The 23,372-nt window shown below is 40.7% G+C and overlaps 1 protein-coding gene across 1 annotated transcript in view; it reads right to left on the bottom strand.

Annotated features, from left to right (window-relative positions):
• PRKCH (protein kinase C eta) overlaps positions 1-23,372 on the bottom strand; it is a 221,497-nt gene that overhangs the window by 147,902 nt on the left and 50,223 nt on the right. Inside the window, exon 2 of the mRNA XM_059914358.1 lies at positions 4,117-4,180. Coding sequence (XP_059770341.1) covers positions 4,117-4,180 — 64 coding nt within the window. The remainder of the gene's footprint in view (positions 1-4,116; positions 4,181-23,372) is intronic.

The raw sequence follows: 23,372 nt of genomic DNA, 5'->3' as shown, positions 1-23,372 counted from the left end.
TTGAAGTGTCCGTGTCTTGTTCATCTTTATCTCCCCAACATCTGTGATGAGATCACAGGTCTGCACCCAGCAGGCATTTCTCATGTCATTTCTCAGTCATGTCTTATATTTAATAAAAACTTTTTTGCCTTAGCTACTAATTCAGCACAATTAATGAAAGATGAAAAGACGAGACAGGATGAAATAAGGAGTAGTCAGTAGCTCCTAATGCCAGTCCTGTATATCACAGACCACAGCTCCATTTAAGCAACTGCTTTTTAAAGGAGAGCTTTGGGATTATAGCATCTGGGCTAATGGCAGAACCCCTATAGGAGGCCATGAAAGGGAAACAGCCATGGCAATAAGCCAACATCATATTAGAAATTGTCCACTAAATTCTCGAAGCTTCTAGTATAAAATAAAGGCAGTGTCGAAATAAAACACACCTGCTGAGTATACTTGGGGTCCCAGGCAGGGGTGGGGAGAATGACAGGACTCCTGCTGCCATGACAACAGGAACACGGAGATGAGAACCCACTAGCGTGCCTTCATAGAGCACTCTACAGTTTGCAAAGCACTTCCCTATGCATTCTACCACCTGACCTTCAAAACAACCCTGTGAGATAGATCAGATGCATGCCGAGGCTCAACCAACACTTCTTTTTTTTTAAAATTTAACTTCTACTTTATATTGGAGTATAGTTGATTTACAATGTTGTGTTAGTTTCTGCTGTACAGCAAAGTGATTCAGTCATACATATACATATATCCATTCTTTTTCAGATTATTTTCACATATAGGTTATGACAGAATATTGAGTAGAGTTCCCTGTGCAATACAGTAGGTCCTTTTTATCTATTTTATATGTAGTGGTGTGAATATGTTAATCCCAACCTCTTAATTTATGCCCCTCCCAACCTTTCCCCTTTGGTAACCATAAATTTGTTTTCTATGTCTGTGAGTCTGTTTCCGTTTTGTAAATAAGTTCATTTGTATCATTTTTTCAGATTCCACATACAAGTGATATCATATGATATTTGTCTTTCTCTAACTTACTTCACCTAGCATGATAATCTCTAGGTCCATCCATGTTGCTGCATGTGGCATTATTTCATTCTTTCATCAACCAACATTTCTTGAGCTCTGACAATCCCTCTGGGATCCCAGGCCAATGCCCCCCTTCACAGCCTGAGCCACACCAGGCAAGCCTGACCTCATCCTGCTTCTTTATGTAAAACCCTTCAGCATCCCAGATGGAAACTAGAGCTCCAAATGTTCTATCAGCCTACCTGTCACTTTATGGCCAGGGATGATCTAGGGTGGCTGACAGGTGAGAGGCCAAGCCAGGGACATTCTCACAGTGCCAGGTCCAGGTGCTGCCATAGCTGAGGCAGGAGTGTGTGGGCGGGGAGGCTCCATTCCCTCTTGTGCAACACACACAGAGGCAGCCATCACGTTCCCTGCATGTGACAAGGAAGCTGTGCCCTAAGGCAGCAGCAACGTGCCAGCTCAAGCTGAGCCCCGGCCTAGGAGCCAAACTGACGAGGCAAGGCTCCCACAGACAAAGAGAACAGACCTGAGCTTCTAAAATACAGCCCACACCGTGATGCCATAGATCCTGAAATTTCAACATTAAAAAAATCTATTTCTCATGGATAAAACAGCTCTTTTAGCATCTTTTAAAATACGCAGGCACACCTAAGAGGGGTAGAGCGCTAAGATAGCGATCACTATCATTTTAGTGTGAATTAGTCCATGAATTCACTGTCTTCCTTATTAGCAAGTGTTCCTGGAGAGAGGAGATCACTGGGCATCTTACTGGAGTAAGAGACAGTGGAAGGCAGAGAACAGGAAGGACTAACTTAGAGGGGAGTTGGAATTACCAAAGATGAACTCGGCCTGCCTCACCATTTTATGCAGGGTCACCTCTGAAAGGAATACAATTGCAATGACCTGGTAAGAACTCACCCCAAATAACACTTGACATTCCTTTCTTCTTATCACTATAACTAATAAATTAATATTGGGTTGGCCAAGAAGTTTGTTTGTAACACAGAAAACCCAAACAAACTTTTTGGCCAACCCAATACTATGAGAATACTGAGGAGTATTCCAGAGCCATTGTTCTGATGTTTCTAGTGTAAAATTAAGGAAGATAAAAACTTAATAAAATTTAGTCCTAGAGAGCTGGTGTAACTCTAAAAAAAAGATGTCATGTAACAACAATGGCACCATCAGACCTGGTCTAACATGCATGGCCTTACTCCACTGGTCCCTTGTCATTCAGTGCAAAAACGTAGTTCAGCACATTCAGAATCTCACTCACTCCTCATTCACACCTCTATTCTCACTGCTGGGCTTCTCTGTACCATGGCTGTACCCATGTTCCGTGTGCTGTAAGAATGTTCTATCAGCAATGTTCTGTAATATTACATTATATTTTATTTGACTGAGTTATGAGCAGACTCATTTTTCTCACAGATCCTGTATGTTCAAGATACCAAGCCAAACCAAAAGACCTGTGAGCAGGCAGAAGACCCCCAAACCGTAATCTGGACAGTTTTTTCATGTTCAAGTATCCCAAGTTTCTGCTAATTTCAAAAGATAAGATGCGACCATTGAGACAACAACTTGAAAAATGTTAACATTAAGACAATTTGCCCACGTGAATGAGAAGGGTTGGCTGAGACGAGAGAAAACCACTTCTCAAAGGTGTCATCAGTTTGCAAAATGTCAACACCAAACAGACAAACCATGAAGCCGCACATTTACAGATCTTTGCAAGGATTTTAGTAATGGTGGAGTAGCTTGTAATGGACTAATCTTCCCACCAAAAACAACTACAATATTTAGAAATACATTCTAAAACAATTAATTGGAAACACTGGAGGGCCACCAGAAAAGAGAGAGAAATTAGAGGGAATTTGATATGCAAATTAAAACCACAAGATATCATTTCATAGCCACCAGCATGTCTAAAATTAAAGAGAATGACCATACCGAGTGCTGGGGAGGATACAGAGTAACTGGAGCTCTCATACATTGCTGGTGGGAATATAAGGACACAACCACTTTGGAAAACCATTTGAGAGTTTCTTACAAAGTTAAACATGTATCTACTCTATTATCCAGCAATTCCACTGCTAGGTATTTACCCAAGAAAAATCAAAGTGTAATTTACGTACAAGAATGTTTATGGAAGCATTCTTTATAATAACCCCAAACAGGGAAAACTCCAAAATGTCCATCAAGATGAGAATGAGCAAACAAAACTGTGCTACATTTATGTAACAGAATATCCAGCAGTAAAAAGGAACAGAATACTAATATACACAATGACATGAATGGGTCTCACAGAAATTACGCTGAGCCAAAGAAATCAGACACAAAAGAGAATATGCTATGTAGTTCCATTTATATGAACTTCCAGAATAGACAAAACTAACCTATGGTGAAGAAACAAAGCAAAACATTGCATTTACTGCCTCTGGCAGCAGGGGATTAACTGGGAGAGGACACAGGGAACTTTCAGAGGGATGAAAATGTGCTATGTCTTGGATTGGAGCACTAGTTACACAGTTGTATGCATTTGTCAAAACCAAACTCTTCACTTCTGATCTATTCATTTCTCTGTATATAAATTTTACCACAATTTTTTAAATATGGGGAATGGGAGATGGAGGTAGTGCAAGGGGAAGAGGAAGAGAATACCTTAAAGGACAGAATGAGATAAAGATTATAAGGAAGAGAACACAATCCTTAAATTTTTAATACACTCCTGGGGCAAACTAAAAGGTTGGTCCAAAGCCAAAAATCTAAAATACAGTTTAATAGACATGAACCAAAAGGGGCAAGAACCTCTTGAACTAAGAGCTAAGATGATGATGAATAAAAACAAAAACCCAGTGAGTGTGTTAAACAAAACACAAGATTGCCAGAGTTAGCAAATATATTTAATCTGGCAACCCAAACCAATAGACCATTAGACAACAAAATACCAACCAGCCTGGTTTATACAGTCAATTTTTAAAGCGTCTTTTATGAAATGCTCTTTTTATATGCTCCATGATATAAATTCCTACTGAGTATGAACTAAGAGTACACAAACACCAGAAACCACCCCAAATTCATTCTTACCTTCAGTGAAACTTCCTGTTAGGGTTATTACAACAAATACTTTCCCTTCTGGCTCCAGATCCACCTAGAAAGAGAGAAAAAAAATTGTATGTTATATGCTAATTTTGAAGTATTCTTTTGTGGCCCTCAAATAATTCTTGACAGAGAGGCCTCAATGCACAAATCACAGCCATAAATCAGATCTATGTCTTTCATTGAACAGTAGAGGGGCAGGAAACAAGTGACAGCAGAAGAAACTGTAAAGGACGAAAAGCAGATCTAAACGAAACCGTTCTTGCAATGTTTTCCCTCTCTCGAATGTTTTCCTTCCATTTTGGCTCTCTGTGATATTGATGAGCTCCCATACACGTGGTCACTGTTTCTGAGACACCCCTAACTGATGTGCACCATTTGTAAGAACAATATTTTACTAAACCACGAGGCAAGTGTGTGAAATAGAGAAATAATGGCAACATAAAGGCAATGAACCAATGTGCCGTGGTCAACTGCGTACCCTTAGTTTGAGAAAGTAAAGAGTTTGAATAGAAGGGTGCTGTCTCCGTCTACACCATTTCCACCTGAGTGCAGTTCATCCTCAGGAAGCAGCGGGGAAGGCAGTACGTGTGCTGTGCACTCACTACTCTCGACTGTTCATGGGAACATCAACGTTCCTTCAAGTTCTTATCTATGAGCTGAGAAAACAAGACAGATGTTCTGCCAATGAGGCAGCTGTATGTCTTCTCACTAGAGCCTGTCCTCTGCACACACTCGCGTCTCCCAAAGACCTTCACACAGCACGGCCCCAGGATGGGGCAGCACCCTCCATATCTGCTCTGACCACACTGGCCCAGGGAGGCAGGCTCTGCCCTCTTCATGCTAACCTTGAACCATCCATGAACACCTCTAAGCCATGGATTCTGAGGTTCTTTGGGGCTCCGATACATACATTTACAATTGTCCTTAAATAAAATCTTGTCAGGTTTAGCCTATGGCTTCAGTTCTGCCTTTGACCTTTTGTCTAAGAGAGGGAGGTTCAGAGAAGCTGAGTATAGATATGGATGGTCTTTTGGGTAGAATATTAAATTTAAATAAGCTGCAAATCACATGGTACAGTGTCCAAACTAGACCAGGACACGGACTCCCGTCTGACCGCCGCAGCAGCTCTACACTCTGGGCAAGGTCCGTAACCATCCCAGCGTTACTGCTCCCATCTCCAAGTCCATGATGTCATTTTTCAGCATTTCTGACATGGCTTCTGTCAGACAATCTCAAAGAGCCTTAACAGTACTATTTACTCTTTGTATTGTATCTATAGATGACCAAAACCGAAGAAAAGAAATGCACTGACCTTACCCTAGAGCTCACCACCACCTATTTTTAAGTACTACACCCTGTTTATACTCTTTCAAAATAAAAGATGCCTGTTTTATACTGACTCGGAGATCTTCATCTATGTAACAGCCAATTCTTATAAACCTTGCCTTTTTATGCATTCAGTCAGTTATCAGTGTGGTTACCACACCGTAACTCACTCCAGTGTTCAAATCAGCTTCTTGCATCACGACTACTAACTTAACAGTATCCCCTTAACTATCTTAACACTACTTGTGAACCTTTATAGAACAGTTCTGAAAATAGAGCTCTCTGGAGAGATGACTAAACAGGATGTCAGTCTCTAATTGTCTCCACTCTCTGCCTTGACTTGTTTCAAGTCAAAAATATTTTATTTTTAAAAGCCACTCCCTCATCTTCAACATAAAAGCCTGGCAGAGCCAGATACATGCACACACATTCGACCTCACCACATCAACTGCTGCTGGCACAGAAGGAGCTGCTGCCAGCCTCCAAACTGCCAGGCCACCGCCGAGATCCAGCCCGTAAACTCCCTCCAACACTGCCCGAGGGCCCATAAAGGAGGCCACGCCACCCCATGGGCAGGAGCTGCTCTCACAGACAGCAGGAGACTCCAGCACTTAGAATCAGGAGCTCTCACGGTGCAACAGGTTCGATCCTCATTTTTGACCCAAGTCACCATCACGGTGGAAAAGCCAGACTCAAATGCCATCTGTAAGCCTAGTTAGTCCATCTAAGACCTCAGACCTTAGAACAGGGTTTTACCAACTGCAGGTCGAGACTCACTAGTGAGACATGAAAACCATGTAGTGGGTTGCACACAACAGGGATTTTTAAGTAGAATAAAGTGGAACAGAAAATATGAACACGTCAAATAGTAAGGAAAAGTACCACGCCATGAAAATTCTGTTTGCAGTTTTATACGCGTGAGAATGGTATACTGGGTTTTAGTGTAAAATGTCTTCCTTAGTGCGTCACAGAGAAACAGTTTGAAAATGTGACCCTTGAGGTTATCTGCTTCACCTATACAGTGCCAATGGTTTGGCATCTATACATGGTGGTGGCTGTTTAGACAGCTCCAGTGACAGCCAACTCACTACCACCACAGCTGGCGTCTTTCATTCCTGTACCCCAGAGAAGATCCTTCTCTAACAGCAGAAATGCAGTGACCAATAGCTTCCATTCATTGACCCTAGTTTTGTCCCCTGCTGCTGTAGTGCATATTTTAGCGCTACAGATTCTGGGAAGAGCACTTTAGCTTTATTGGAGAACCACCCTGCCCTCATATTAGTCCATGGCTCAGCTGAGAGTCTACCGCTGGTTCCAGAGTGGACATGTGACCCAGGCTTGCAAACAGAGCACTGAATTCCCTCAGCCAAGATGACGGGCCTGGAGCTGACACGTGCCCTACATCTGGCCATCTGAGTAATTGCTCCTCCCTACCCTCGGTCACTGGTGCAGGTTTGGGCACAAAATCCAAGTAGGTCCAATCAGGAATCCTGGATCTACAAGGAAGAAGTACGATCTCACTCCTGCTGAACTGTAATCTGGAAGGACATACACTTGGGAGTGTCTGGCACCATTCTTACTACCACATTGGGCTGGAGAATGAGGTCAATAAAGAAAGGAGAGCTGAGAGACAGAAAGAGACCAGGTCTTGATGTCATTTAAAGCCTTAGATCAAGCCCTGCTTGATTCTTCTGGATTTTCAGTTTTTTGAGCCCATAAATTCCTTTTGCTTTAGCCAGTTTGAGTAAGGTTTTCTGTCACTTGCACCCCAAAAGGCTTATCCAAATTGGCAGCCAAAGAGAATAAGTCATATTTGTAAAGACAATTATCACCTCCCCTCTACACCTTCTAACGCCCATGCCATCTCCCGCAATCTGCCCCCCTGCCTCTCTCTGGCACTGAAACAGCTCCTGTAACCCTTGTCACATCCCACGGTCAGATCCAAAGATGTGTCCGTCTTCCCCTCAGCTGACCCCTCTGCCAGTGTCTGATGCTCTTGCCCACTTCCTCCTTCATGAATCTCTCTTTAAACCCTGCTGCTCCTGAGTCCTCTTTTCCTTCCATTGGAAGATTCAGACTCATGATTTCAAAACCCACCTGAGATTCTCTGGGGGTAGGAGTAGGAGAAAAAGCAAACATATCAGAACCTCCAAGAGGGTGTAGTCACATTCATTTCCTAAGTCTCAAGCACACACTTTATTCCCAAACCTATATATGCACCTTTTCTGAAAGTCTCCATCTCAGTGTCTCACTAAGACAAGTCCCTTTAATTCAACATGTCCAGAGTCCAAAGTCTTATCATGTACCCCCAAATGACTCCCCCATTTCCCCAGCAGCCCAGGCTCCTCACTATGTGCATATAATCCTACCAGATCCCACCAAGTCCACTTTCTGAGCCTCTCCTAAACCTTCCCCTTCCTCTCCACTCCTCCTGCCCTGACTCACCTTGCCTCTTGCAGGGGCCTTCTAGCTGGCTTCCGTCTCCAGACTCATAATCCCCCAGCTGCTACCATTTCAAAAATGAAAATCTGACCATGTGACTTTCTAACTTAAAATCCTTCTATGTGTCCTCTCCCTTCTATGATAACAGCCAAACTCCTTAGCAGGGCACACAGCCCCACATGCTGTGTCCTTACCATCCCAAACCCATACAACCCGCATCTCAGCATCTATAAATTATTTGCAGACTCTTCAGGGAGGCATATTATTTCATTTTTAACCTTAGAGATCAACAAAATGTATTATGGGGCAGACAGCATAATGGAGAATGTAGTCAAAATGATGACAAATATACATTACCTGTCTGAAGCTTATTGCCTAGTGATTTGAGGCATGCAATCTTTATACCTAGAAAATCCTTCTCTTTTTAACCTGTCAAACTCCTATTTGTCTATCGAGAATCAACTCAAAACTCACTTTTTACAGGAAGATCTTCCGAGACCTCTTTTAGACAGGTGGGCAACTCCACACCATTACAGAGACCATTGCTGGAACCCCCTCATGTTGTAGCCACTATGCCCTGGTCCCTTAGGACCCTGACTTGCACATAAGAGGACTGAAATGGTTTTGTGAATGAGTAAATTAACAAACAAGCAAGGATACTCCAAGCAGCTTCATAGAGGACATGGTTTTCTCCTCCTTCACCATTCTGATTGGTTTCCTCCAGATATGCTCCAATTTCTCCACGCTCCCATGAAAGAGTGAACATCAGCCCACAGGTGCACCAGACGTTAACAGGGCAAAGCAAGGTTATCACCAACTTTGATTTCAACAGTGACAGTGCCCTTTAGTGATGCAGCTACAGACTTCATGAACACTTTGAGAAGCCCCAGTGACCCAGCTTGAGTTTGCCATCAACTAAAACCTTTGCATCTTTTCTACATGCTGTAAGGCTCTGCTTCTCACATCCTGTGCAGTGCTTAGGCCCCAAATCCTAAGAGCTCCATATTTTTTCTGCAGAATTTCAGCTTGTTGCTCTGGGCTCCAAGGCTCACTAGATCTCAAATCCAGTCGTTCAGTCACTCTCCTTGTCAGCTTTATGGCCTTCCAAATCAGGGCCTGGGTTACCCTGTCATCATCTGAGGCACTTACAGAATGTCCACCATGACAGGGCTGAGGCCAGAGTGCCATGGAGGTCCCACATAGAAATGGATGTATTGTGCATTCTTTCTGTAACAGTCATTCAGGGAGAAGTGAATATGCTAAGCCCTCTTTCCTACAGACCACTTTTATTAGTGAGAAGGGCAACTCCTGGGCCCTTGTCAAAACTCAGAAAGCAATGGCCTTTAAAAGTGACATTCTGACACACAGATAGATAAATCACCAAAACTCAGTGTAAACAAATGGTGCTGTAACTGGATGTCCATATACACAATAGTGAACTTCAACTCACACATTGTAACTTATACAAAAATTAACTCAAAATGGATCATAGACCTAAATGTAAAACCTAACACTTTAATACTTCAAGAAAAATACATCAGAGAAAATCTTTGGAAACTTGGATTAGGTAAATATTTCTTAGATATAAAACCAAAAGCACAATCCATGAAAAAACAAACTGACAAATCGGAGTTCATCTAAATTAAAATTTCTGCTCTTTGAAAGACACTGTCAAGAGAATGAAAGACAGGCCACAGATCAGGAGAAACTAGTGTAATTTTTTTCTCACTTGTATCTGGATAAAGAACTTGCAAAACTCTATAAGAAAACAACCCAACTTTTAAAAAATGGGCTTCATCACTGCATTTCACCAAAGAAGACATAATATAAAGATGGCAAATAAGTATATAAAAACAAGTTCAACGTCATTAGTCATTAGAGAAATGCAAATTAAAACCACAATGCAATAACAATACTACCTATTATGAGGGCTAACACTAAAAAGTCTGATTATACTAAATGTAAGAATGTGGAGCAACTGGAATTCCCATATGTTGCTGACGGGACTATAAAATGGAACTATCACTTTGGAAACAGTTTGACATTTTCTTAAAATGTTACACATACACCTCCCATTTGATCCAGCCATTCAACTCTTAGGTGTTTAACCAAGAATAAAGCAAGCATATGTTCAAAAATATGTATGCAAATGCTCAAGATGCTTTTTAAAGAATATGATATAGCCATACAATGGAATAGTATTCAACAATAAAAAGAATAAACTATTGATGCATGCAACAACATGGAAAAATAGTAAATGAAAGAAGCCAAACACAAAAGAGAACATTCTGCCTAGAAAAAGAGAGACAACATATAGTTTTATCTGACTGTAAACATATAATTTCTATAGTGGCAGAAAACATCAGTGGTTGCCTGGGGATGGGTAATGGAAATAAGACGGGTGGTAGAGAGGGATTAAAAACGGGCAGGAGAGTATCAAGACAATTAAATGGAGAAAGAGTACTCTTTTCAACAAATGGTGCTGGGACAACTGGATTCCACATGCAAAAGAATAAAAGCAGACCCCTACCTCACACCATATATAAATATGAACTCAAAATGGATCATAGACCTAAAAGTAAGAGCTAAAACTATAAAACTCTTAGAAGAAAATAGAGGAATAAATTTTCCTGACTTTGGGTTAGGCAACGGTTTCTTAGATATGACATCAAAATTACAAGTGACAAAAAAATGATAAATTGGACTGCATCAAAATTTAAAACTTCTGTGGTATAAAAACAAACAAGTGTCTACCTCTCTCTGCCCAAATGCCCTTTCCAAAGTGCCACTCTCATCAACTTTCCTCCATCCAAGCCTCCAGAGGCTTCCTAGTGCCTTCAGAAGAAAACTCACTCTCCTTTACTTGGCTTTGCAGGGCACCGTGGGCTCCCCACTAATTAACCCAAACCTGTTTTTCAAATTTCCATTCTTTAAACCTGCTCTTCTAGTCAGGTCCGTCTCCTCACTATGTCACAGTCACTCCTGTGCTCGTGCTGCTGTCTCTACTTAGCCTTTCTCTCTTCATCTATCCACTCATTCCAACCTTGACTGAATGACTCCTAGGGTCAGGATCATTGCCAGGTGCTCAGGATTTCCCAGAGAAGCTCCCTGAGGCTGAAGGTGGAAGAAGCAGCTGAGTGTACCTGGCAAAGATGACGTAGCTACAGAAGCTGAAGGAAGAAACTTTTGCCAGGAAGATCTCACATGCACATCGAGCCCTCCAGTCTCAAAATTCCTTTCTCGATTATTATCTTAGTATTTATTGATACCCTTAACAATTAGATAAAATTTCATAGACTTACATCTCATCACTTGCAGTTAAGTCTGTAAGCTCCTTTCCAGTGGGATCTGACACTTTTTTATTCCCCGAAGGGCCTAGCAGAGTTCCTTGAACCAAGTAAACACTCAAAAAATATCTGTTGATTTGGTCTAATGAGCTGAATTGGAAGGTCATCTGACCACCTCAATTTCATCACCTATAAAATGGGAATGATAGTATTTTATCCTGTAATAAACACTCTGACAGCACTTTGTAAAATATAAAAGCACTTCAAGATGGCTCCACGGCAAACCAGTAGCGTATGGACTACACAGGTCCCCTCCTTAAGGATCATCCTCTGCTCGCTTGATGAGCCACCTGATCGCCAGCCCCCCTCCTCCACCACACACCCTGAGCCAGTGTTTCCTTTCCTTTGGCATCACTTTGCAGAAGTTGGGCAAGTCACCTACATCCCTGACTTGGTCTTCTTGCCCATGAAATGAGAGGATTGTTAAAAAACCTTTCTAGCTCTAATGTTCCATGATTCTAAACAGGCTTGGATAAAAGCCTGCAGACAGGACTCAACGGAAACACTCATTTAATTAACTGGTAATAATTTACAACCATTTCCCTTCACAGAAGGCATTAGAATTGATCACAGGCAGGAAACTTCTGGCTACTTAATTTTCATCTCAGCCTGGGATAAGCAAAAGGCCCTAGCATATTAAAAGAAAAGAACCCAATCCTTTATTGGGCAAAAGTAGAAGGTTCACCTAAACTCTATGGGCCTTGGGCCAGACATCTGTGATATTCAGATTCTTGGCTAGGTGGATCATTTCTATAACTTTTCTAGGTCTTACTCTAGGGATAAGTAACTAAAGAACTTAAAAACATGATAAAGCATTTCACAATTCTCTTCCAGCTAAAACCATCAGACTTAAAAATGAGAGTTCAAATTCTTAAAGGAAAAAAAATTTCTTTACGGAATTGTACCAATAACCAACAAGGAGACAGGTAGCTATGTTCTTTAGTAATAGAAATAATAGTTACTGTGTCTTGAACTCATCAATGTGCAGGAGCCCTGCCAGGTGCCTGACCTACATTATTTCTCACCTTCACCCCCTGCAAGGTATCACCACCGCCATTACAGATGGGAAAATGGAGGCTCCGTGAGGTTACGGAATTCACCAGCAGAGAAGGCCAAGCCAAGATCCAGACTCAGGGAAGATCCCGCCCCAGTTCCACACCAGCCTCCCTGTAGGCTGCTGTGCCTGCATCTGCCTGCAGGTTTGCCTGATGCCTTCTGTTCCACCCGAACCAGCCTGCCCAAGCCTTGGCATGTTAGGTCAATCGCATCACCCGTCTCCCTGGGAACTTGGGCTAGACTTGTGCCCTCGGCACCTGAGGGTGCTCCCTGCCAAATGCCAAGCCTCAGTGTTCCAGCCTTGCTTCCTCACTGCCAAGGCCAGTGGGAGTGGCATCAGCCTGATGGTGTCGCCTGATGGCTCTTCACAAGGGCACGTGGCAAGTCTGTGCTGGGGCTAGCAGAATGCAGCGGGCAGCTCAGGTTCCATTAGTCAGCTGCCTGGAGGACTTGAGTCAGGGTCATGTGCTGCAGACACACAGCGCATCGCCTCGCCATGGGAAGGAGTTTAAAGGAAAAGGGGGTGAATGAGGCATACCCTATGTCCCTGCTGATTTTCTGTTTTTGCAGTCAGACAAGGTTTATGTGTTAAAAGCACACTAAAAAGCACCACAGATTAAAAACGATCAGAAAAAGAAGATGGCAAAAACTGCACAGAAAGGTGAGACTTATCAAATACGACCGTAGTTTAAACCGAAGGAAAATACTATCTTTAGTCAGTGATTAAATCCTCATCTTTCTAAGTCTGGACCCTCCATGTGGTCGAAGAGGATGGTGGGGAAAGAGCCCTCAGCTGTGACCACAGCTCTGTTGGCAGGTCATCTGGCTTCTGCACCTAGACAATAAAGGTGGACAACTAGGCTTTTAAGTCCTTTTCATATCTAAGATTCTACGATTCCAAGCCACAAACAGGTTCTGAACTCCACAGAGGAAGTAAAGACTACAGAAGAGTATGCCTCTCAAAGGCATAAAGCCTCATGGTAACTCTTCCCTACCCCCAGCTAAACCTACCCAATCACTGCAAATTTAAATTTAGAGTTATTTCAATTTAGAGCCCATTACCCCTATGTCCTAGTGTAAATAGTGTAATTCCTGGCAAAAGGGGAATTCTTGTGTATTAAAATTAGTTTTTCAAAGTGTCCCTGCCCAAAATGAAAAACCAGGAATAAATAGTCCAGATTGGATATCTCTGAGGACTAAAATACTTTTTCTTTGCCAAGGAGAAGGCTAAGGATAGATAGAAATGGTCTATTGTACAAGTGCGTGTGTCTCTCAATCTTTGACTCCAATATCCAAGGGATTGAAAATGTCAATTAGATGATGGGATGCCTTAGGCTCTTCAAAACACTCCACTACAATTCCTCCCTCTTTACCTCCTAGGGAGTTCAATTCTGTGCTGTGAGGCCTACCTGACACCTCCTCTGTGAAGGAGGACAGAGGCTCTGAAGGGATCTGCCCAGCCCAGGAGATCCAGAGCTGCTGGTACTCCTGATGGACCAAAAAGGGTGGGCTGAGTTCTTTTGGAGTCAAATGCCCACCCTTGAAACCAGCAGACGACTCTCAGAAAAGAGCACCCTCCAGAACTAAGAGGGCACTTGCTTTCTCCTCCAATAAGGTGTCTGCCCCCCAAGGACCTTATGCCAGAGCAGACCCTAACCTGAGAGAGGAACCATGGTAATTGTGTTCCCTACATCAAAGAACACTTTAAAAGGGCACTTTCAACATGATCTCAATCCTTCTCTTTTCTGTTCCATAGACCCTTCCAGAAGAGAACATACTCTGTCCTTGCCAGGATAAGGTGTTAAATGAAAGGGACAGGTGGCCTTTGGACTGTGGCTGGAGGTGAGGATTGCCATTCTTGCCCACCCTCCTGCTCAGTGGCCTCACAGCCCCCTTCCTTCTTCACAGCTTCTGTGGGTTGCCTGGGGAGAGCTCTCAGCCCCCCAGTGAGCCTCCTCCTGAGGTGAAGCTCCCACAAGGATGCAGAAATATTAGGAGATGAAGAGTCTAAGTTTTGCCACAGAAGATTTCAGGTTTTTTTAAAAAAAGATTTAAATAAATCCAGAATTATTCTACATTGTAATGGAGGAAGAAAGCAAAACCAAAGCAAGGAGTAAGTCAAACTATATAGCATACTTAAGCATTCAAGAGGTTTCTTTGTTTGTTTGTTGTTGTTTTACTATGGCATTCTTTTCAGCATTGAACTGAGGTCTTTTTGTTTCCCAAGCGGCATGTGGGATTAGATTCCCAACCAGGGATCGAACCCGCTCCCCCTGCAGTGGAAGAACGGAGTCTTAACCACTAGATAGCCAGGGAAGTCCCTCAAGATGTTTTATAGATGTGTCTACTTAATATCTCATTGCTCAGACTCTTGGTCACCTTTAGATAACTGTGAATCTGAAGGAACATTAGAAAATACATCAAGCCCAAGGTCTCTCCCAAGGGTTATCTTGTGAAACTTTCACTCTTTTTGGCCTTCCAGAGGGAAGGAAAGAGGAAAGCTCTGCCAAAATGGACTTGTGTGCCCTACCTAGAAATACAGGTAGCAGTTTTCCAGGTGGGCCAGGGAAGGGGAGACAGAGCGGAAGTATGTGCAAATGCACAGAGGACTATTAGGGGTACGTATGGTGGAATGCAGGCTGTGTAAATGAGATGGGTCAGAAACTAGGTTGGAGAGGAAAAGCTATCAGGTCAACAGTGGCCTCCTGGCACCCTGGAAGGCTAGCTCTTATCCCAGGGCAATGGGGAGCCACTGAGGGGTTTCAATCTGCAAAGTTTCAGGATTATACCAACATGACAGAGCCCTACAGACAGGGTGTTGGGATTATAAGGGGAGAGAAGCTGGTGGTGTGGATACGTATTCAAAGGCTATCCTGTTGGTCCTAGCAAAGGTTGGAGGTGACCTGAGCTAAGCCAGCAGCAGAGGGGATGGAGAGGGGGAGGCAGACGGGGGAAGACAGGGGAGGGAGCAGCAGCTGTACTTTGTAATCAGAGGTGGGGTAGAAGGTAAAAGAGAAGTGGTCACAGAGAGTCACCAGGGCCAATGACAATCCTGGTGGCATTAAATGAGACAGAGACTCTAAAGGGATAAGCTGATCTGGAGGAAAGATAGAAAGTTCAATGTGTGACCATTACCCATGTCATCTGAGCATCTACTGGGCCACCCTGAACAGCTTCTTAAAGTTTAGATGGAGAAGTAGGAACACCACAAAGATAGAAAATACAACCTAGTACAGTCTCAGTGGAACAGGTAAGAGCAACATCTAAAGCACTATTCAGATCAAGAAAAGGAGCAATCAGATGACATGATACTATACATAGAAAATCCTAAAGACGCCACCAGAAAAATACTAGAGTTCATCAATGAATTTGGTAAAGTTGCAGGATACAAAATTAATATACAGAAGTCTGTTGCATTTCTACACACTAACAAAATACCAGAATGAGAAATTAAGGAAATAGTTCCATTTACCATCACATCAAAAACAATAAAATACCTAGAAATAACCCTACCTAAGGTAGCAAAAGACCTGGACTCTAAAAACTATAAGATGCTGATGAAAGAAACTGCAGACAACACAAACAGATGGAAAGATACCAATATTGTTAAAATGACCATACTACCCAAGGCAGTCTACAGATTCAATGCAATCCCTATCAAATTACCAATGGCATTTTTCACAGAAATGAAAATGGAAACACAAAAGACCCCAAATAGACAAAACAATCTTGTGAAAGAAGAATGGAGCCAGAGGAATCACACTCTCTGACTTCAGACTATACTATAAAGCTATAGTCATCAAACCAGGATGGTGCTGGCACAAAAAAAGAAACACAGATCAAAGGAACAGGATAAAACACCCAGAAATAAACCCGTGCACTTATGGTCAATTAATCTATGACAAAGGCAAGAATATACAATGGAGAAAACACAGTCTCTTCAATAAATGGTCCTGGTAAAACTGGACAGCTACATGTAAAAAAATGAAATTAGAACATTCTCTAATACCATACACAAAAATAAACTCAAAATGGACTAAAGACCTAAATGTAAGACCAGATACTCTAAAATTCCTAGAGGAAAACATAGGCAGAACATTCTTTGGCATAAATCACAGCAATATTTTTTTGGATCCGTCTCCTAGAGTAAGGGAAATAAAAGCAAAAATAAACAAATGGGACCTAATTAAACTTAAAAGCTTTTGCACAGCAAAGGAAACCATAAATAAAACAAAAAGACAACCTACGGAATGGGAGAAAATATTTGCAAACTATGCTACCATTAAGGGTTTAATTTCCAAAATATACAAACAGCTCAATATCAAAAAAACTAAACAACCCAATCAAAAAATGGGCAGAAGACCTAAATAGACATTTCTCCAAAGAAGACATACAGATGACAACAGACACATGAAAAGATGCTCAGCATTGCTAATTATTAGAGAAATGCAAATCAAAACTACAATGAGGTATCACTTCACACTGGCCAAAATGGCCATCATCAAAATGTTTACAAATAATAAAAACTGGAGAAGGTGTAGAGAAAAGGGAAACCTCCTACACTGTTGGTGGGAATGTAAACTGGTGCAGGCACTACGGATGTTCTTTAAAAAACTAAAACCAGAGTTACCATATGATCCAGCAATCCCACTCCTGGGCATATATCTGGAGAAAACAATAATTTGAAAAGATACATGCAACCCAATGTTCACAGTAGCACCGTTAACAATAGCCAAGACATGGAAGCAACGTAAATGTCCACTGACAAACGAATGGATAAAGAAAACGTGGTGTGTGTGTGTGTATACGTATATATATATATATACATACATATATATACACACACACACACACACACACACACACACACACACAATGGAATATTATTTGGCCATAAAAAGAATGAAATAATGCCATTTACAGCAACATGGATGGACCTAGAGATTATCATACTAAGTGAAGTGAGTCACACAGAGAAAGATGAATACCATATGTTATCACATATGTGGAATCTAAAAAAATGATACAAATGAACTTATTCACAAAACAGAAATGGACTCACATACATAGAAAACAAACTTATGGTTACCAAAGGTGAGAGGGGGGAGGAATAAATTAGGAGTTTGGGATTAACATATGCACATTACTATATATAAAATAGATAAACAACAAGGACCTACTATATAGCACAGGGAACTATATTCAATATCTTTTAATAACCTATAATAGAAAAGAATAAGTATGTATATATATATATACGTATATACATATATTTATATATTTATAACTGAATAACTTTGCTGTACACTTGAAACTAATACAACATTTTAAGTCAACTATACTTCAATTAAAAAAAGAAACAGAGCAGAAGCAAGAAGAACTACAATCCTGCAGCCTGTGGAACAAAAACCACATTCACAGAAAGATACACAAGATGAAAAGGCAGAGGGCTATGTGCCAGAGGAAGGAACAAGATAAAACCCCAGAAAAACAACTAAATGAAGTGGAGATAGGCAACCTTCCAGAAAAAGAATTCAGAATAATGATAGTGAAGATGATCCAGGACCTCGGATAAAGAATGGAGGCAGAGATCGAGAAGATGCAAGAGATGTTTAAGAAAGACCTAGAAGAAATAAAGAACAAACAAACAGAGATGAAGAATACAATAACTGAAATGAAAAATACACTAGAAGGAATCAATAGCAGAATAACTGAGGCAGAAGAATGGATAAGTGACCGGGAAGACAGAATGGTGGAAGTCACTGCTGTGGAACAGAATAAAGAAAAAAGAATGATAAGAAATGAAGACAGCTTAAGAGACCTCTGGAACAACATTAAATGCAACAACATTCGCATTATAGGGGTCCCAGAAGGAGAAGAGAGAGAGAAAGGACCCAAGAAAATATTTGAAGAGATTATAGTCAAAAACTTCCCTAACATGGGAAAGGAAATAGCCACGCAAGTCCAGGAAGCGCAGAGAGTCCCATACAGGATAAACCCAAGGAGAAAAGAGCCGAGACACATAGTAATCAAACTGGCAAAAATTAAAGACAAAGAAAAATTATTGAAAGCAGCAAGGGAAAAACAACAAATAACATACAAGGGAACTCCCATAAGGTTAACAGCTGATTTCTCAGCAGAAACTCTACAAGCCAGAAGAGGGTGGCATGATATACTTAAAGTGATGAAAGGGAAGAACGTACGACCAAGATTACTCTACCTGGCAAGGATCTCATTCAGATTCGATGGAGAAATCAAAAGCTTTACAGACAAGCAAAAGCTAAGAGAATTCAGCACCACCAAACCAGCTCTAACAAATGTTAAAGGAACTTCTCTAAGTGGGAAACACAAGAGAAGAAAAGGACCTACAAAAACAAACCCAAAACAATTAAGAAAATGGTCATAGGACCTACATATCAATAATTACCTTAAACGTGAATGGAGTAAATGCTCCAACCGAAAGACACAGGCTTGCTGAATGGATACAAAAACAAGACCCATCTATATGCTGTCTACAAGAGACCCACTTCAGACCTAGGGACACATACAGACTGAAAGTGAGGGGATGGAAAAAGGTATTCCATGCAAATGGAAATCAAAAGAAAGCTGGAGAAACAATACTCATATCAGATAAAATAGACTTTAAAATAAAGAATGTTACAAGAGACAAGGAAGGACACTACATAATGATCAAGGGATCAATCCAAGAAGAAGATATAACAATTACAAATATATATGCACCCAACATAGGAGCACCTCAATACATAAGGCAACTGCTAACAGCTATAAAAGAGGAAATCAACAGTAACACAATAAGAGTGGGGGACTTTAACACCTCACTTACACCAATGGACAGATCATCCAAAATGAAAATAAATAAGGAAACACAAGCTTTAAATGACACAATAGACCAGATAGATTTAATTGATATTTATAGGACATTCCATCCAAAAACAGCAGATTACACTTTCTTCTCAAGTGCACACGGAACATTCTCCAGGATAGATGACATCTTGGGTCACAAATCAAGCCTCAGTAAATTTAAGAAAATTGAAATCATATCAAGCATCTTTTCTGACCACAATGCTATGAGATTAGAAATCAATTACAGGGAAAAAAATGTAAAAAACACAACCACATGGAGGCTAAACACTACTTTACTAAATAACCAAGAGATCACTGAAGAAATCAAGGAGGAAATCAAAAAATACCTAGAGACAAATGACAATGAAAACACGACTATCCAAAACCTATGGGACGCAGAAAAAGCAGTTCTAAGAGGGAAGTTTATAGCTATACAAGCCTACCTCAAGAAACAAGAAAAATCTCAAATAAACAATCTAACCTTACACCTAAAGGAACCTGAGAAAGAAGAACAAACAAAACCCAAAGTTAGCAGAAGGAAAGAAATCATAAAGATCAGAGCAGAAATAAATGAAATAGAAACAAAGAAAACAATAGCAAAGATCCATAAAACTAAACGCTGGTTCTTTGAGAAGATAAACAAAACTGATAAACCAGTAGCCAGACTCATCAAGAAAAAGAGGGAGAGGACTCAAATCAGTAAAATTAGAAATGAAAAAGGAGAAGTTACAACAGACACCGCAGAAATACAAAGCATCCTAAGAGACTACTACAAGCAACTCTATGCCAATAAAATGGACAACCTGGAAGAAATGGACAAATTCTTAGAAAGGTATAACCTTCCAAGACTGAACCAGGAAGAAACAGAAAATATGAACAGACCAATCACAAGTAATGAAATTGAAACTGTGATTAAAAATCTTCCAACAAACAAAAGTCCAGCACCAGATGACTTCACAGGTGAATTCTATCAAACATTTAGAGAAGAGCTAACACCCATCCTCCTCAAACTCTTCCAAAAAATTGCAGAGGAAGGAACACTCCCAAACTCATTCTATGAGGCCACCATCACCCTGATACCAAAACCAGACAAAGATACTACAAAAAAAGAAAATTACAGACCAACATCACTGATGAATATAGATGCAAAAATCCTAAACAAAATACTAGGAAAGAGAATCCAACAACACATTAAAAGGATCATACACCATGAACAAGTGGGATTTATCCCAGGGATGCAAGGATTCTTCATATGCAAATCAATCAATGTGATACACCATATTAACAAATTGAAGAAGAAAAACCATATGATCATCTCAATAGATGCAGAAAAAGCTTTTGACAAAATTCAACACCCATTGATGATAAATGCTCTCCAGAAAGTGGGCATAGAGGGAAACTACCTCAACATAATAAAGGCCATATATGACAAACCCACAGCACACATCATTCTCAACAGTGAAAAACTGAAAGCATTTCCTCTAAGATCAGGAACAAGACAAGGATGTCCACCCTCACCACTATTATTCAACATAGTTTTGGAAGTCCTAGCCATGGCAATCAGAGAAGAAAAAGAAATAAAAGGAATACAAATTGAAAAAGAAGAAGTAAAACTGTCACTGTTTGCAGATGACATGATACTATACATTGAGAATCCTAAAGATGCCACCAGAAAACTACTAGAGCTAATCAATGAATATGGTAAAGTTGCAGGATACAAAATTAATGCACAGAAATCTCTTGCATTCCTATATACTAATGATTAAAAATCTGAAAGAAAAATTATGGAAACACTCCCATTTACCATTGCAACAAAAAGAATAAAATACCTAGAAATAAACCTACCTAGGGAGACAAAAGACCTACATGCAGAAAACTATAAGACACTGATGAAAGAAATTAAACATGATGCCAACAGATGGAGAGATATACCATGTTCTTGGATTGGAAGAATCAATATTGTGAAAATGACTATACTACCCAAAGCAATCTACAGATTCAATGCAATCCCTATCAAATTACCCATGGCATTTTTTATGGAACTAGAACAAAAAATCTTAAAATCTGTATGGAGACACAAAAGACCCCGAAGAGCCAAAGGAGTCTTAAGGGAAAAAAACTGAGCTGGAGGAATCAGACTCCCTGACTTCAGACTATACTACAAAGCTACAGTAATCAAGACAATATGGTACTGGCACAGAAACAGAAACATAGATCAATGGAACAAGATAGAAAGCCCAGAGATAAACCCACACACCTATGGTCAACTAATCTATGACAAAGGAGGCAAGGATATACAATGGAGAAAAGACAGTCTCTTCAATAAGTGGTGCTGGGAAAACTGGTCAGCTACATGTAAAAGAATGAAATTAGAACACTCCCTAACACCATACACAAAAATAAACTCAAAATGGATTAGAGACCTAAATGTAAGACCGGACACTATAAAACTCTTAGAGGAAAATATAGGAAGAACACTCTTTGACATAAATCACAGCAAGATCTTTCTTGATCCACCTCCTAGAGTAATGGAAATAAAAACAAAAATAAACAAATGGGACCTAATGAAACTTCAAAGCTTTTGCACAGCAAAGGAAACCATAAACAAGACGAAAAGACAACCCTCAGAATGGGAGAAAATATTTGCCAACGAATCAGTGGACAAAGGATCAATCTCCAAAATATATAAACAGCTCATGCAGCTCAATATTAAAAAAACAAACACCCCAATCAAAAAATGGGCAGAAGACCTAAATAGACATTTCTCCAAGGAAGACATACAGATTGCCAAGAAGCACATGAAAAGCTGCTCAACATCACTCATTATTAGAGAAATGCAAATCAAAACTACAATGAGGTATCACCACACACCAGTTAGAATGGGCATCATCATAAAATCTACACACAATAAATGCTGGAGAGGGTGTGGAGAAAAGGGATCCCTCTTGCACTGTTGGTGGGAATGTAAATTGATACAGCCACTATGGAGCACAGTATGGAGGTTCCTTAAAAAATGAAAAATAGAACTACCATATGACCCAGCAATCCCACTACTGGGCATATACCCAGAGAAAAACATAATTCAAAAAGACACATGCACCCCAATGTTCATTGCAGCACTATTTACAATAGCCAGGTCATGGAAGCAACCTAAATGCCCATCGACAGACGAATGGATAAAGAAGATGTGGTGCATATATACAATGGAATATTACTCAGCCATAAAAAGGAATGAAATTGGGTCATTTGTTGAGACGTGGATGGATCTAGAGACTGTCATACACAGTGAAGTAAGTCAGAAAGAGAAAAACAAATATTGTATATTAACGCATATATGTGGAACCTAGAAAAATGGTACAGATGAACTGGTTTGCAGGGCAGAAATCGAGACACAGATGTAGAGAACAAACATATGGACACCAAGGGGGGAAAGCGGCGGGGGGTGGGGATGGTGGTGTGCTGAACGGGCAATTGGGATTGACATGTATACACTGATGTGTATAAAATTGATGACTAACAAGACCCTGCTGTATAAAAAAATAAATAAAATTAAATTAAAAAAAGAAGAAATCGCTGGGCTAGGGCAGAGCTTCACCTGAGTTGAGGCCCAAAAGCAAGTTTCAATAAGCAGGAACAGACCCTTGTGAGTCAGGAGCACATCATGAGCAGAGATAGATCCAGTATCAGAACACAAACTAACCCAGCGTGAATGAAGAAGTGTCCATACAGAGGAGCAAGAGAGAAGGTTAGAGGCAAAACTGAAGAAAGAGCTGCACTTAGAGAATTTTAACCTTATTAAAGGTGAGACACTAGAGGTTTTTGATTATGTAAATTGCTGGACAGTAACATGTAAAAGGGGCATTTTGTTTACTAGACCAATGAATGAGGGAGAGTATGGTCTAGAAATATGAAAGGTTTCGTAAGGATGGAATCAGTGGAAATGAAAATCATATGAAGAGAAAAAGCACTAGGAAGGTCAAAGGAATATTGAGTCTGAGGCCCGGGTGACCTAGATCAGAGGTCAGCAAACTATGGCCCACAGGCCAATTTCACCGCACTGCCTGTTTTTGTAAGTAAAGCTTTACTGAAACACAGAGACACCCATTTTTATTTACGTATTTTCTATGGCTGCTGTTATGCTACAAGGGCAGAGACGAGTGGTTGTGACTAAGACCTTATGACCCACGAAGACAAAAATATTTACTG

The sequence above is a fragment of the Balaenoptera ricei genome, chromosome 2 (genome assembly GCF_028023285.1).
Source record: "Balaenoptera ricei isolate mBalRic1 chromosome 2, mBalRic1.hap2, whole genome shotgun sequence".
Classification (NCBI taxonomy): Eukaryota; Metazoa; Chordata; class Mammalia; order Artiodactyla; family Balaenopteridae; genus Balaenoptera; species Balaenoptera ricei.
The sequence above is the reverse complement of the archived record's forward strand: the minus strand, read 5'-3'. Positions and strand labels throughout refer to the sequence as shown.